The 14,730-nt window shown below is 38.4% G+C and overlaps 1 protein-coding gene across 1 annotated transcript in view; it reads right to left on the bottom strand.

Moving 5' to 3' along the window:
• DDX10 (DEAD-box helicase 10) overlaps positions 1-14,730 on the bottom strand; it is a 281,324-nt gene that overhangs the window by 218,494 nt on the left and 48,100 nt on the right. The window contains exons 12-13 of the mRNA XM_040482918.1: positions 14,209-14,297; positions 10,949-11,411 (exon numbers count right to left, since the gene is read on the bottom strand). Of these exons, the coding sequence (XP_040338852.1) occupies positions 10,949-11,411; positions 14,209-14,297 (552 nt within the window). The remainder of the gene's footprint in view (positions 1-10,948; positions 11,412-14,208; positions 14,298-14,730) is intronic.

The following is a 14,730-nucleotide window of genomic DNA, read 5'->3' as shown; positions in this document are numbered from 1 at the left end:
CTTCCAGGAGTACCAATGTCCAGAGATTGATGATCTGCTACTTGCTTAACAGAGATAAACTTTCTGTCCTATAACAAACACTCCCGACTTTAAAAATAAATAAAAATTTCAAAATTCAATTTACTAAAACTTCATTTGTAGATGTTTCCAATCATGACTTATTCAGGAAGAGCTAGCTATATTATTGCTTTATTTTGATACTAGGGATGAAAGTGCTGTTGATGAATGCAGCAGGAGAGACTCACTGAAAGAAAATGACCCTAAACTACAAACAAGTGCTAGGTGTCTGCTGTATGAAAGATGCTGCAGACGGTGCAACAACAAGCAAAAAGTGCAACCTGCTCTCAAGGAGATTCATCTGGTTACACATTCCTTTTACAGTCAATGCGCCTACCAAAAACCTACTTACCAGTTCTTCCTCTCAACCTTCCTTCCTTCCTTCCTTCCTTGAAGGGGTAAGCGCACAATTTAAACAGGGAACTAAGCACCAAAGAGGGTTGAGGAACCCTCATACTGCAGGTGTGGCAGTGTCCCTCACAGGATCAAATTCCACTCATCAAAAAGGACCCAAAAGGCAGGGAAGGGTTAAAGAGAAACTGCACAATTTTCTAAATGGCAAATTCTATGTTCCACTCACTAAGCATCATTCATTACACACATTCACAAATATCCCCACAGCATTCTATGATGTCCATATAAACAGCTTTTTCCAACAAGGTGGAAAATAAAAGAAAAAAACACCGGGATACTCTACGCTCCAAAATTAAAACAATCTAACCCAAAGAAAAGGCAGCAAAAATGGTAGAGCTAGAGCCAGAAAACAAAGAGAGGTGCGTTTTACTCTAGTAGTTTTTCTTTAATGTTTTGTAAAATTATTATTGTACGATGAATTGGAAATTAAAGGCCTAGTCCTTGAGAAAACATAGCTTGGGAAGCAGTGCCCTGAAAACTTTTAAAATGTAAGCCATCATGAAGTGGGTAGGGCAACCTCACTCTCAGAAGTGCTGTGAACAGGAGTCAGGGAGCCCTGAAAAGGGGAGCACTCCAGCATCACCAATCACACCCCCAACCAGAGGAAGCTGATTTTACATGTCCAATCAGGAAGAAGGAAGAAGTTCTCCTGGCCCAGCAACAGCCCAGCCAATGAGAAACCAACACACTCGGCCAATGAGAAGCCAGCATCACCTGGAAACTCTTCAAAGCAGCCCCTCCCAACTTTCTCCTTTCCCTCTTCCCTGCTCTCTGGATTTGCCTACGCTTCATCATAGTTTATCCTGAGTTGCAATAATCTGAATAAATTCCCGAATAAACTCATTTTGCTGGTAAAAAGGCTGACTCTTTTGGTTTTGGTTTCTAATGTCAACTACATACAGTTTATACTTAGATTTTACTGTCACTGAAAAAAACTGGCCTTTCTTAACATACAGGCATCTGTGTTCCCACTGAACTTTACTGAAGTGTCACTAGCTCTGGCCAATTAACTTGCTAGCATGGGCTCCCAGAGGGTCTGAATTCTCTTTACATTCCCTTTACCCAGTCTAGCTCCCAGGCTCCATTAACCAACCAGCAAATTACACACATGCTCAGGGCACCAGCCAAGCTGGAGTACTTGAAGATGTGTATGAAATAATATATTTCAACAAAAGCAATAAACTAGTCAACATGGAAAAAATCAGAACTTAAGGACTTCCACTGCTTTAAAATTTAGTACAACTTTTCTTTCAAATTACACATGGATGGAGGGAGCACAACAACATTTTCAGGGCTCAAAAACCAGTCAAGGTCTTAAGCCAGCAATGGCAGAAGAGTGCCCTACGTACTCCCGGGGAGGGGCCTCTGGGTATTACATGTTCAACTGCAATACTCCACACACACCCCAACCCTGCCTCCCCCTTACTCTGCTTCATTTTTCCCACAACACACGCACTTCTTTTTTTGTGCAGCTTCCCCCAGTACAATTTAAGCTCCATGAGGACAAGGAATGTTATTAATGTTGTCAACACCTGGTGCTTACTAGGAGGTGTTCATTAAGTATTCGGTGAGTGAGTTTTTCCTAAAAGACCCATGAAGCGTTCATTTAATAAGCCTCCATTTCACCTGAAATGCAAACTTTCATGGCAAAGCTTCACATCAAAGCAAACGTGATTTTACTCTGCCTGTCACCAATAAATGGCACTGTTTCAGCTGCTGCCTTGGACTTAAGATTTGTCATGTACCTTTGAAGCTGTTCCAAAAACATACATTGAACAGAACGAAGTAAAACGGAAATCTGTTCCAACAAATTTGCGAGGTGAATAGTATGTTGAGTACAATCCAGTGCCTCCACAAACACAGCCCTCCTGTTAAAAAGCTTTAGGGAGGTAGACATATATTGATTACTATGACTTTAAGAACAAAGGGTCTTACAAACAGCATTTAGAAACCTGTTCATAACCAGAGTACCTGCCATATTAGCCTAAATTCTCTTCAGTTATATTTGTTGGAGCTATAAATATAAATAAGCACGTGTTGATGACTGAAAAGCTCCTTATTTCTGATTATCCTAACAATCAAGCTCAAGGGCAACTTACACAGCCCTTAAAAATAACCTGTCCTAGGGGCGCCTGGGTGGCTCAATCGGTTAAGTGTCCGACTCTGGCTCAGGTCATGATCTCACAGTTCGTGAGTTCAAGCCCTGCATCGGGCTCTGTGCTGACAGCTTAGAGCCTAGAGCCTGCTTCAAATTCTATGTCTCCCTCTCTCTCTGATCATGCTCTGTCTCTCTCCCTTCAAAAATAAATAAAAACATTAAAACAAAAAATTTTTAAATAGCCTGTCCTATTTCACATTTCTTTCATTACCTTCACTTTAAAGCAAAGATAAACATATCTTGATTAAATAAAGTTTCTAAAAATTAGGCTATAAAATTAATTCACTAGAAAATTCAGTAGCCAGCAGATGCTTTAAACACTGAGGATGTATAAAAGCAGGAAATGAAGAGAAAAGTCAAAATATTTTGATACAATAATGATTCAGCATGTGAAAGAATAAACATCAAGCCAAAAGCTTTTAGCTTTCCATTGTCAATTTACATCTTCAGGAAATCATATGCATAAAAAACTCAAATAGGGAAGGAAGGAAATATATATTTATATATATAATTCAGTATGTACATCTCACTTTCAAGTCACACAATAACTATTCCTTTTGAATTGGAATGAAGTTTGAATTGCAATTAAAGAATTAAAAACAGGAAATAAGACAAAGCACCTGTAGGAAGCCAAGAGACACATATACCAACTCTATCTAGACAATTCAACAATGAAGGTCATCCCACCATTGTTCCACTTCACGGTATCAAAAGTGAGGGCACAGTAATCTTGACTCCCAGGTTTTAAAGAGCTCTCCCTTCTGTCTCATTCAACTAAGCATTAGATAAGACCCCTGCACACATAGGTTATGGCAACCTCAGTGGTCACCCAGTACAGAACAAATAGAAATTAGGACATTCATGGAGGTATATTATGAAATGCCAAAAAGAGAAAGACTAGTTAACCAGACAATCAGAATCCAGATGTCCATGACAAGAAGAAGTAAAGGCAGGCTTCAAGAAGAGGCATGATCAGCAATGAATCTAGAAGAGTAGCTAAGATGTGAAATGCTGGAGTGGTCAGAGTCTTCAGTGTGAGTGGAAACTCACACAGGAAAGAATGGGCTGGTGGTGCAGTGGGGCAGTGGGGCAGGGGGGCAGGGGGCAGGGGGGAGAGGGGCATGGCAAGTTTAGGAAGCCCAGTTTAAAGGATAAACTTAAGGGAAGCATGGAAGGCCAACCACATGAAAAAAATACTAACCTGACTGAGGTCTGCAGGAAGATGATGGGAAAACAGTGGGGACCAATTATGAGGTTTATCCAAGCCAAGTCTGAGGCAGTAATGGGCTGCACAAGAACAGTTGCAGTGCTAGTAGGCAGTAAAAATGAACTCTAGAAGAAACTCCTAAATGTAGAACTGCCAAGAATCAAAACAAAGCACAATTACACTGAGGCCTGTGTCAGGTGGGCATAGGTACAAATTCCAGTTATGCCACTTCACTAATTCTGCAACACTGGGCAAGCAATTGACCCTTTCAAAGTCTCTGTTTCTTAACCTGCAAAATGGGGGCAATACTGCATAAGACTGTGGCAAGAGTTTAGTATATGATACCCGATAATCAAAGTGCATGACAGATTACAGAAAACTAATAGATACTCATCACTTACTGACAATTCTTTTACAAAAACTGAGTTGTCTGCAAGAAATTTCGGGAAATAAGCTACCATAGTTCATTCCCATGTTAAATCAAATAATTATGGGGATAAAAAACAGCTAAACCAGCACTCTCCTGGAACAGTTCATCAGCATGCCCAATCATTCCCCAAACAACGACAATACTTCCTCTAATGTCCATTTAAATCAGCATTCTTTAGGGGCGCCTGGGTGGCACAGTCGGTTAAGCGTCCGACTTCAGCCAGGTCACGATCTCGCGCTCCGTGAGTTTGAGCCCCGCGTCAGGCTCTGGGCTGATGGCTCGGAGCCTGGAGCCTGTTTCCGATTCTGTGTCTCCCTCTCTCTCTGCCCCTCCCCTGTTCATGCTCTGTCTCTCTCTGTCCCAAAAATAAATAAATGTTGAAAAAAAAAAAATTTAAATCAGCATTCTTTAAATATAAGTAAAATCCATATCCCAATATCTCCTACATAGTATCTTCTAGAAATACACTGCACAGCACTGATATCCACAAGAATACTGCCAGGTAACTGGACAGAGAACTCCACCCAGGAAATTAATACAATAATTTTATTTAATGATTACACATGAAATACCTACTGTTAAACCACTTTTAGTTCTATTTATAAGCAATAAATCCATTTCTACGAGGCACTGCCTAATATACCCTGATTATATCAAATTATAAACTCTCCATAAATATTTGGCTGTGATGTTGACTGCACCTGTGATATTAGTGTAGGGTTTAGCACTGTCCAGATCAATGCACAAGACTGAGAATGTTAAAAATGCTCTATCCACTAGGCTATAATCATAAAAGCAAACTGGTTTCCTAATATAACACCTGAAGTTAATGAAGTGCATCACTTTTTCTTTCTACAACTGGTCCTGATTCAGACAAAGGCCTTATTTTCCCCAGCAACTCCCTCAGACACTGCCTGGCCATGGCACTGGCAAAACTGTATCACGCCCTTATCTGTACATTCCTATTATACTTTATCAGCTGGAAATCATGGCTAATGTTAACACTCTTCTTCTACATACACAACTATGCTGGGTGCTTTCTATTTCTAATCATAACTCTGCAAAGTAGACATTGTTATTGGACCCATTTTACAGACACACACTAAGGTTCAGAAAGTTTAACTACAGAACATCATACCAGAAATAGTTTCTCAAACTAAACACATACTTTCTTGTGGCATGGTCTTTCTCACTCTGTACTCTTTGCTGAGAGTGCTTTACCAGCTCATATTAACACCTATCTGTTATTTAAGGTACAATTGCCCCTGGGGCCATCTTCTCCCCCAAGTGCCAATATGGGAGCTTTAAAACATTTGGTTGCATGAATGAATAAAGGAAGAGAAAACTGGGATTCTCTACTGAAATTCTAGTTTAATTATCAGCTATATTAACTCAAGTCATAAGCCTCTGAAACTCACTAAGTACCTAGCACAGTCCCTGGCACCTGGTAGGCACTCAGTAACTGCTCCCAGAAAGAGGGAAAAAAGACAAGTGGGAAGGAGGAGGAAGAGGAAACAGAAAAGACAGAGACAAGAGGCAGAAAAACCGAGCTTCCATATATAGGAATCTTGATTCGGAATTTTAGAATATTTTTGTAAGAGGATACTTATAAATAAATAATATTAGCTAATCTATGTTTTACCAGCAGCGAGTTCTTGCAACACCAAGAATTTCTGTGCAAAAATCTAAGACTCCAAGTAAACGTAATATAGATTCTACTATAAACAAAGACTTATCTATGAGTATCATTCAAATCTTAAGACTGACCTAGGTTTACTGTTTAGATGGCTGTAAAAGGACAAATGCTGAGCTAAAAACGGAATCCACCTATCAGTCTCCTCCCTAAACAATTATAAAATGAGAAACACAAAAGTATATGCTTAGAGATTTCATTCTTATATTTAAGAAATGTTTTAAAATCATTTTCAAATTCATCATTGTAATTACATATTCACACTCCTAACACTGTTTCCTTAGAGTCAACTTTCTTGCCAATACCAAAAAAAACTAGCCAAAACACAGATTTCTTCCCGATGACAGGAGGTCAGCCAACCTTCTCTTAACTGCCCTGGTGCGTGATCACCCTGACTACGCTTTCTACCTCCCTGTCACTCTTGATTTGCTCCCCAGTGCTAAGGAAATCTATTTCTCTGCTAATGCCTTCATCCTGTCAAATAGAAAAGGACTATGACAGGGCAGTCTTCCAGAAGACACTGCTTGCACCTGCACTCGGCACCTCTCTTCTCCATTCATGCCCAGATCCAAAGAGGCAAACGTACCAATTCTGTATTCCACGTGTCTGCACACAATGGGTAGCACAAAGAAATGTAACGTGCTATCAGTTATGCTGACATCACCCATTTAGATCAAGTAAACTAAATACAAATCATATGGTAGGCAACAGGACAGGAGAATGTGATTTGGCATCAGAGATAGGTTCTGAGTACTGACTCCACCACTGTAACTTTGGAAAAGTCATTTAAAAGGCTTTGTGAAATTTAAATATCATCATCTGCCTTTCCTGTTATGAGGACAAAATGAGAACTTGTAAGCATCTGGTATATGATAAAACACCAAATAAATTATTTTATCAATGACAATGATTATTAAACAAATCCCATGTCATCTGCAACCCAATGTGTCCCCTCCGATGCTCCAAGCTATAACTGATTCAACAAATCTCCTCCACTTTCCAAGGGGGCAAGAAAGGAAAGAAAGATAATCGGGACAAAGAACAGCCTGTGATAGAAGGAATGAAACCAGTTCTCTTACATGTCTGGTATGTTGTCCCTAACAGCAATTATGAAACAGGAGCAACAAAAAATATGTGAACAAAGACAACCGTGTCTGGAAAAAGTACTTAAGTCTCCCAAGGGGAATATAGCGTTTATGTGTAAATAATAGTATTATTTCCATTGTGAGTATGGTTTGGTTGGTATTCTTTTATCAGGTCTATCCTTAAAATTAGGTAATAGAGGAAGAAAGCAGCCTGCAGTGAGTACAACTCAATACTAAAATATAACATGCAAGAACAAAGGCTAAAATAGAAACCTGACTGCAAATGCTGATGCAAAAATCACACGCAAAACAAAATGCCTTAAAAACAAGATGAAGAACCAGAAAGATGGTAACAATCTGAGGGCAAGTAAACATTGACTCTGAAAGCCTTAAGGCACATAACAAGTAAAGCTGGCAAGATTAGGTGGGGGGGGGGAGGCAGTAAGCCTTTCTATTTCAGCCAAAGAACCAGTAATTTCAACTGTAGCTGTATACAGCACTAGGGAATGTGCAGGAAGAAAGAGAAAAACATTCCTTTTCCAGCCTCTCAAAATCCTGCCGTCCCAAACTATTCCTCACGTTTGATGCATACGTCATACACTTCCAATTTATTTCATTTAAAAACATCATGTAGGTATTTTAAAAATAGAACTTCCTATAGTACACCATGAAAATGTATTCTTAGGTTAGAACTTTACATCATTACTATTAGATACTTTTATTTACTACCTAAATTACAAAGCTTGGCCTACACAGGCATATAATTTAATGAGTAAAAAAAAGAAAGTTATTTATGCTCATGCTTATAGAAAATTAAACAATACCTTTTGAATCATTTTAAGCCAATCAGATAAATCATATTTTTAAAATCTTACATAGTTTCAAAATATAGGTTTCCAAAAATAAACCCCACAGGTATGAATTATATCTAATTCACAGCAAATAAAATTATCAAAGTGAAAGATTAAGAAATTCAGCACATCACTCATTCACTCATGGAACATCTTTGAAATTCAACAGGAGCTAGACACTGTACCAGGCCCTGAGTACATACTGGCCAGTAAGACATTAATTTCAAGAAATTCAGAATCCAGTAAGGAAGGCAGGCCAACACACAATTTTGTGTGACAGAAGATAATAGAAAAAGTTTAAAAACCCAAGAACACCAACGAATGTTTAAGGGCTTTTGGAGACCAACAGAAAAGACCACTATCACAGCACAGGAAAAGGAGTGAAAAAGACAAGCACAGAAATTATACAACTGAAATAAATGATGTTCAATAATAGAATCAAAAAAAGATAAACTCAAATGGTAAGACATTTCTCACTGATTTTTTTTCAAAATAGTAAAAACGTGGTAGTATTCATTGTTAAAGTAAAGGGGCAATGGCATACAAGGCCAGGGTCAAGGGCTGTGACCTCTCTATAGGATAGTATGGCAAAATGTATCAAAAGTTTTTTAAATGTGTCACAGTCCCAAAGTCGTTAGAAGAAAACAAGCCAATATCCCTCATGAACACAGAAACAAACATCCTTAACAAAATATTAGAAAGCAAAACCCTGCAATAGATAAAACACATCGTGACTAAGTGAAGGTTATCAAAGGAATTCAATGTTGGTTCAACATTAAAAAAATCAGTATGTTAACAGAACAAGTATATATTCACCTTAATAGCTGGGGTGGGGGTAAGCTCGTGACAAAATTTTCACCATCCATTTTGATAAACGCACTAAACTAGCCAGTAATGGAATGGAACTTTCCCACCCCGATAAAAGCATTTACACAAAACTTAAAGCTAACATCAGGTATAATCATAAAAGACTGAATGTTTTCCCTCCCACAGATGAGGAAAAGAACAACGATGGCCACTCTCACCAGTGCTATTCAACATAAAATATAATTAAGAAAATGAAATAAAAGGTACACAGATTGGAAAGAAGAAATGAAACCATCTTTATTCACAAACCCCATTACCATCTACAGAGAAAATCCCAAAGAATCCCCCAAAATAAAGCCACTAGAACTAATGGGTCAGTTTAGAATGACTAGCATACAAAAATACTGAAAACAAAGGATTAGAAATTTGTATTTTAACAGTATAATTTATAATATCATTGGAACCTATGAAATAAAGATGAATCTAACAAAAAAATATGCAAGATATACATGCTTAAAATCAAAAAACCAAGCTAAAACACAGTAAAAGCCTAAATAAATGGAAAGATATGCTGTATTGCTGAATCAGACAACTCAAGATGTCAATTCTCCCCAAACAGATTTAAATATTTCAATGAAATCTCAATGAAGATAACATAAGGGGGTTTTTTTGTACCAATTAACCAGCTGGTTCAAAAACTTATAAGAAAATACAGTGGCCCAAAAAGAACCAAAACAAAATTTTGTTTAACTATCAAGTGCGAAGACTTGTACTACCTAATTTGAGATTTACCATGAAGCTAATCAAGATGGGTATTACTGGAGAAAGGATGGCTAACAGAGACGAGAGTCAAAGAGACCTACATATACGTGGTCAACCTGGACAAAGGGGACAAGGTTCCTAAATGGAGAAAGCACTATTTAACAAAGATACTGGTTCAACTAGACCCCAATTAAAAAAAAAAAGAAAAGAAATAAAAGAACCTTAACCCTTCCCTCGCACCATACACAAAAATTAAGCTAAAATAAACTTTAGCCCTAAATTTAAGCACTAAAACTATAAAACCTCCCAGGGAAACATAGGAGGAAATCTTTGTGGCCTTAGGTTAACCACAAATTTATCAGATACAACACAAAGTGTATCAATTCTATAACAAAGAGTAATAAATCACACTTCAAAAACCAGATCATTATCCATGTACTTAACCAAAAACATTAGAATACCTAGGCTCAATTTCCAGCTATGCCAGCAACAAACAGTGCACATCACTATCTTACAGTCTCTGTCTCCCAGTTGTTTTTTCCCTTTACCTGTGTAATGAGACAGTACCTACCTCACAGGGTTATTCAAGGACCAAATGAGATAATGTTCAGAAAACACCAAATTATACATTAAGTACTCAATAATGATGTTTGCTACCTTTCCAAGATTTTTATTTAGTTACTTAACCACCACCTGAGTTTCACAGTTCAAAATTTAGAATTTCCACTGTGAGTCTTAGAGTTTATTAAAAATTAGAGCTCAGCCTCAGTTTTTAATTCAATTCACTTTAAAGAAATGATGAAGAATAAATGCAAACAAAATAAGAAGGGGACCAAGGAAGGGGAGGAGAAACACATTAACCGCGCACCTACAGACACTCCAGAAAACAGATGCTTTATCTGAATTCTCTTTTATTTTTCCTAGCAGGTACCTATAGAGGAACAAAGGATCTACATGAAATTTTTAACAAACCTTCATAAGTGGCCTTTAAAAAGGAGTGATGGCTTTCTATTTAAGACCCTGTGTTGGTGCCCCAAAGCAAATGTCTCATTACAAGTTAAATCCATGCTTAGGGAGATTAAATTGTTGTAAGGGATATTTGTAATGATTTAAATGAGAAAGTAGTATGTTAATAATGACAGTGAAGGAACGTCACGCTATAAACCATAGAACCCCATCACCTGCCTTCCTTACCGTTATAACCATGGCTCTGGCTACTTTTAAAACATGCCTCAGAAGAGCAGCAAATGAGATTAAATTCTTCAGCATTCTTAGAGTTTCCTAGGTTATGAACAAGGAGAATTCTCTGGCACTTACTCCATCTTTAAATATGGAGAAAGAGGGAGCCTTCACTTCAAAGAATGTCATTCTACAAATTTATCCTAGTCCCTCCTGCCCCCAGAGTTCCCCCCAAAGGCCACAAGCAACACACAGTAAGAAGTGGTGGGAAATAACAGAAGACCATCCAGTGGGAATAAACTTACCTGTGGTGTTTTATTCTCTTTAAGGTCCAACCCAAACACATTGTGCCGCTTCACTGTAAAGAAATCAGCATCGTGTCCATCGTCCTCGTCCTCATCTCTGTCTAAGAACTGCCCAGGGGCTTCCTTGGACTCCCCAGTGCTAGGGACAGACTGAAGTGGAGACTCTTTTGCTTTTGCCAGTTTCTCTTCCATTTCTTCCTCATCTTCCTTCTCTTCTTCCTCTTCATCACTAATCCCCTTACCCGGTGTGTATTCTGTCTCTTCTGGTCTTTTCCCACCTTTCTGAAGGATGGACATTTTCTCATTGAAGTAGGCTCTAAATTCTTCTACTTCATCATTAGTGAGGGAGGGAGCCCTTGGCTCAATTTGTTTGTGATCTTGGCTCACCACCAATTCTTTGGGGGGTTGTTTCTGCATTTTCTGAAGAAATCTTACCCGAGGTGCCACAGCAAGACCAAGAGATCTTAAACATGAACAAACGAAAACAGTTATCTCAGCACACTGATGGTGTGCTTATGGTATTATGCAACAGTTTCTCAAGAGTGGAGATCTATTTTTGGAGTTTTTAAAAAAACACTCCTCTGAAATACAACTCAATCTTGACAGATTAGATGACCCAAAAGGCAAGCCAAAAAATACCAAATACCATCAGAAAACACTGAAGATACCTCACTTTTCATTAAGAGGTTAACAAGGTATAACATAAAGAGCATGAAACCAGAAACAAGGGAACAGGTCAAGTACTAAATCTGCCTATTTCCAATTTACTTCTTTCAGCCTCGGCTCCCTCAAATACAGGATATCGATACCTACCAGGCCCACCTCACAGCTGTTATAACAATCCGACTTGCTAACTATATGAAAACACTTTGTGAAATGTCAATACTAAACCTGAAAAAGACATGGTCAAGAAAGGACAAAACAGCTCTCTGCAAACAACAAACTCAAATTACCACTGTCCTCTCCTCTTTTACTATGACATAATCACTTCTACAAAAATACATTTATTTATTTTTGAGAGAGAGAGTGAAGCAGAGCACGAGTAGGGGACGGGCAGAGAGAAAAGGAGACACAGAATCCAAAAGAGGCTCCAGGCTCTGAGCAAGCATTCAGCACAGAGCCCGACGCAGGGCTTGAACCCATGAACCGTGAGATCATGACCTGAGCCAAAGTCAGACACTTAACCGATTGAGCCACCCAAGCACCCCAAAAAGAAAGGATTTCTAAACAAGACCAAAAAAGAAAAGAAAAATTATTTTCTCCTTCTAAGATCAAGATTCACTTTATGATCAGCTAAGTTCCTACTCGCAGATGGGAAATAAACTCCTGAAACCGGGCCTGCTACAATAAACAGCTAACATGATGACACGGCTCCATTGACTCTTTCCTATGAGACATGATTCAAGAAAACTCAGAGGTGCAGTGGGAAAGCACAGATTCAGAAATGGGACTGTTGATGTTCAAATCCTGACTGTCATCACCAGCTGTGTGATTGAAGGATGTTACTGAACCTCTATACCTCAGTTCTCTCGTTTGTGAAACGGCATGATCAGTACTGATATCCTAGGGTTGTCGTAAGAGTGAAATGAGTTCACAGATCCAATGTACTTAACATACGGCCTGGCACACAGGCAGCCACTACTGAGCACCTCCCATTATTACTATTATGGAGACTACAGGGTGGGATCATAAACTCCTATCCATCAGAGCATTCTCTCAGTGTATTACAATTATAGTTGTGTGTCTTCCTCAGCTACTAAAACTTGGAGCCCTTTCAAGGTAAGAGTACGTACATCTATAATTTTTTAACATCTAGCACAATGAACTGTACATACTATTCAAAACATGTTTCTTTAGGAAAACAATTTCTAAAAACATTTATTATATCCTGCACACGTAACAAAGGGCTTCTAAAGGAATTTACAGATCAAGGAACTTACACATCTAAACACCACCAAATTAAACTATACCAATAATTTAGGCTCAGAAGTTAACTTTCTGCCTTCCTTAGACATCACCAGTAAAAAGCAAAGGTTGTCAACTGGGAACAGATGAGATTTACTGGCTTTTGTAGCAACAAAATGTCCCATTAATATGACCCTGCAGTGTCAGAGCCCTGTGCCTCTCCTATTTACTAATATCTCAGCTAAGTCAATCAGAAAACCACAACAGAACTTTTTCATGGAATACTAAAAGGGAGCTAATAACTTAAACCAAGAATCACATTCAGAAAAGGTGAAATTAGTAACTGCTACATAAACAGCTCAGTGACAAAAACATGTTATATCCATGGTGTGCAGTTTTCCATCAATTACCTACACAGTCAGGAGCCTCATGCTGTTATCTAGCAATTTCAATCATTCCAAAATGTTACAACTGACAAATTACCTATTATACTAAACTCACAATCTAATGTGAAGAGTAGAAAACAGCAACTCTCCCAGATACAAGTTTTTATCAGACTCCACTTAAAGGTAAAGACATTCAAATTCCTGGAGAGCGAGGCAAATACACAGACCTTGCCTTGAAAATACATGTGTCATCACTGACTAGAAATTTTATGCTGATATTTAACCTATGATTAACCTCAAGGGTGCTTTATAGAATTCTGTCAATGTTTTTCCCACAGGTAGAACCCCACTGAAAAAATGAGCATTCCTCCTTCATAGCTGAAAAGGTTAGGAAAAAAGCCCTTTAAATACTGAGCCAAAACAAACCAACAGTTCCTTTTTTATGTAATAGTAACCTCAGTTACTAAACGGGGATATTTTGCCATGGTAACTGTGAGTACCTATAAGAAACACCAAGACACAAAGAACACTCAGGCAATAAGCAAGCAGTTATAGGGATCAATCTAAAATAAATGAAGAACTGACAAGGAGACTAGTGTCAAAAGCATAAAAAAGAATGGTCTATGGTGTTCCAAGCCAGCGTTCCAAAGACAAGAGGACTACAGACATTTAAAGATTTCAAACAGCGCTTACCAATTGTTCTCCACCTCCTTTAAGATGAAACTACAGGAAACTGCCAGTGAAACTTTCAGAAATTTTCACTTACAAGTAAGAAACTTCTTTAAACAACAAGAACTAGACACTCACCTAGTTTTCTAGTTTACATAATCTTTTTCTCTGCAGATCTTTAACAGATTCTCTTAAGTTAAGGCAGAGCAGTTTCAATGAGGACTCTTAGAGAACCAGGTTGCAGACAAATGACCTCTACCTCTGACGATTCACAACTAAAAGTGTAATATGAATACTTACAGGGCATATTCAGGTATAGGTAACTTGCTCACATCAAATATTTCTTTATCCTTCATCAGATACACTGAGCGTATATAGGAGACAAAACACTGTAAAAATAAGAGGTTTACATGTATCACATACAATAGTCAGAAACGGAAAATAAATTTAAACTCAGATAAAAGAAAAAAATTAACCAAAGGGATAAATTCAACAGTAGTGAAATATCTTAAAAATAAGTGAGCATATAGGGGCACCTGGGTGGTTCAGTCAGTTGGGCAGAAGACTTTGGCTCATGGCTCTGGGCTTGAGCCCCATGCCCAGCTCTGTACTGACAGCTCAGAGCCTGGAGCCTGCTTCGGATTCGGTGTCTCACTCTCTCTCTGCACCCCCCTCCTCCCCAACCCCCCCCCCCCCGCTCACTCTCTGTCTCTCTCTTTCTCTCTTAAAAATAAACATTAAAATTAAAAAAAATTCAATAATAAAATAATTGAGCATATCTCCATTCTACATTTTTAAAAAACTACCTTTTTGTAACTGTAA

Source organism: Herpailurus yagouaroundi, unplaced genomic scaffold (assembly GCF_014898765.1).
Source record: "Herpailurus yagouaroundi ecotype Mexico unplaced genomic scaffold, PumYag 161, whole genome shotgun sequence".
NCBI classification, from domain to species: domain Eukaryota; kingdom Metazoa; phylum Chordata; class Mammalia; order Carnivora; family Felidae; genus Herpailurus; species Herpailurus yagouaroundi.
Note: the sequence above shows the minus strand (reverse complement) of the source record. Positions and strands in the feature narration are given on the sequence as shown.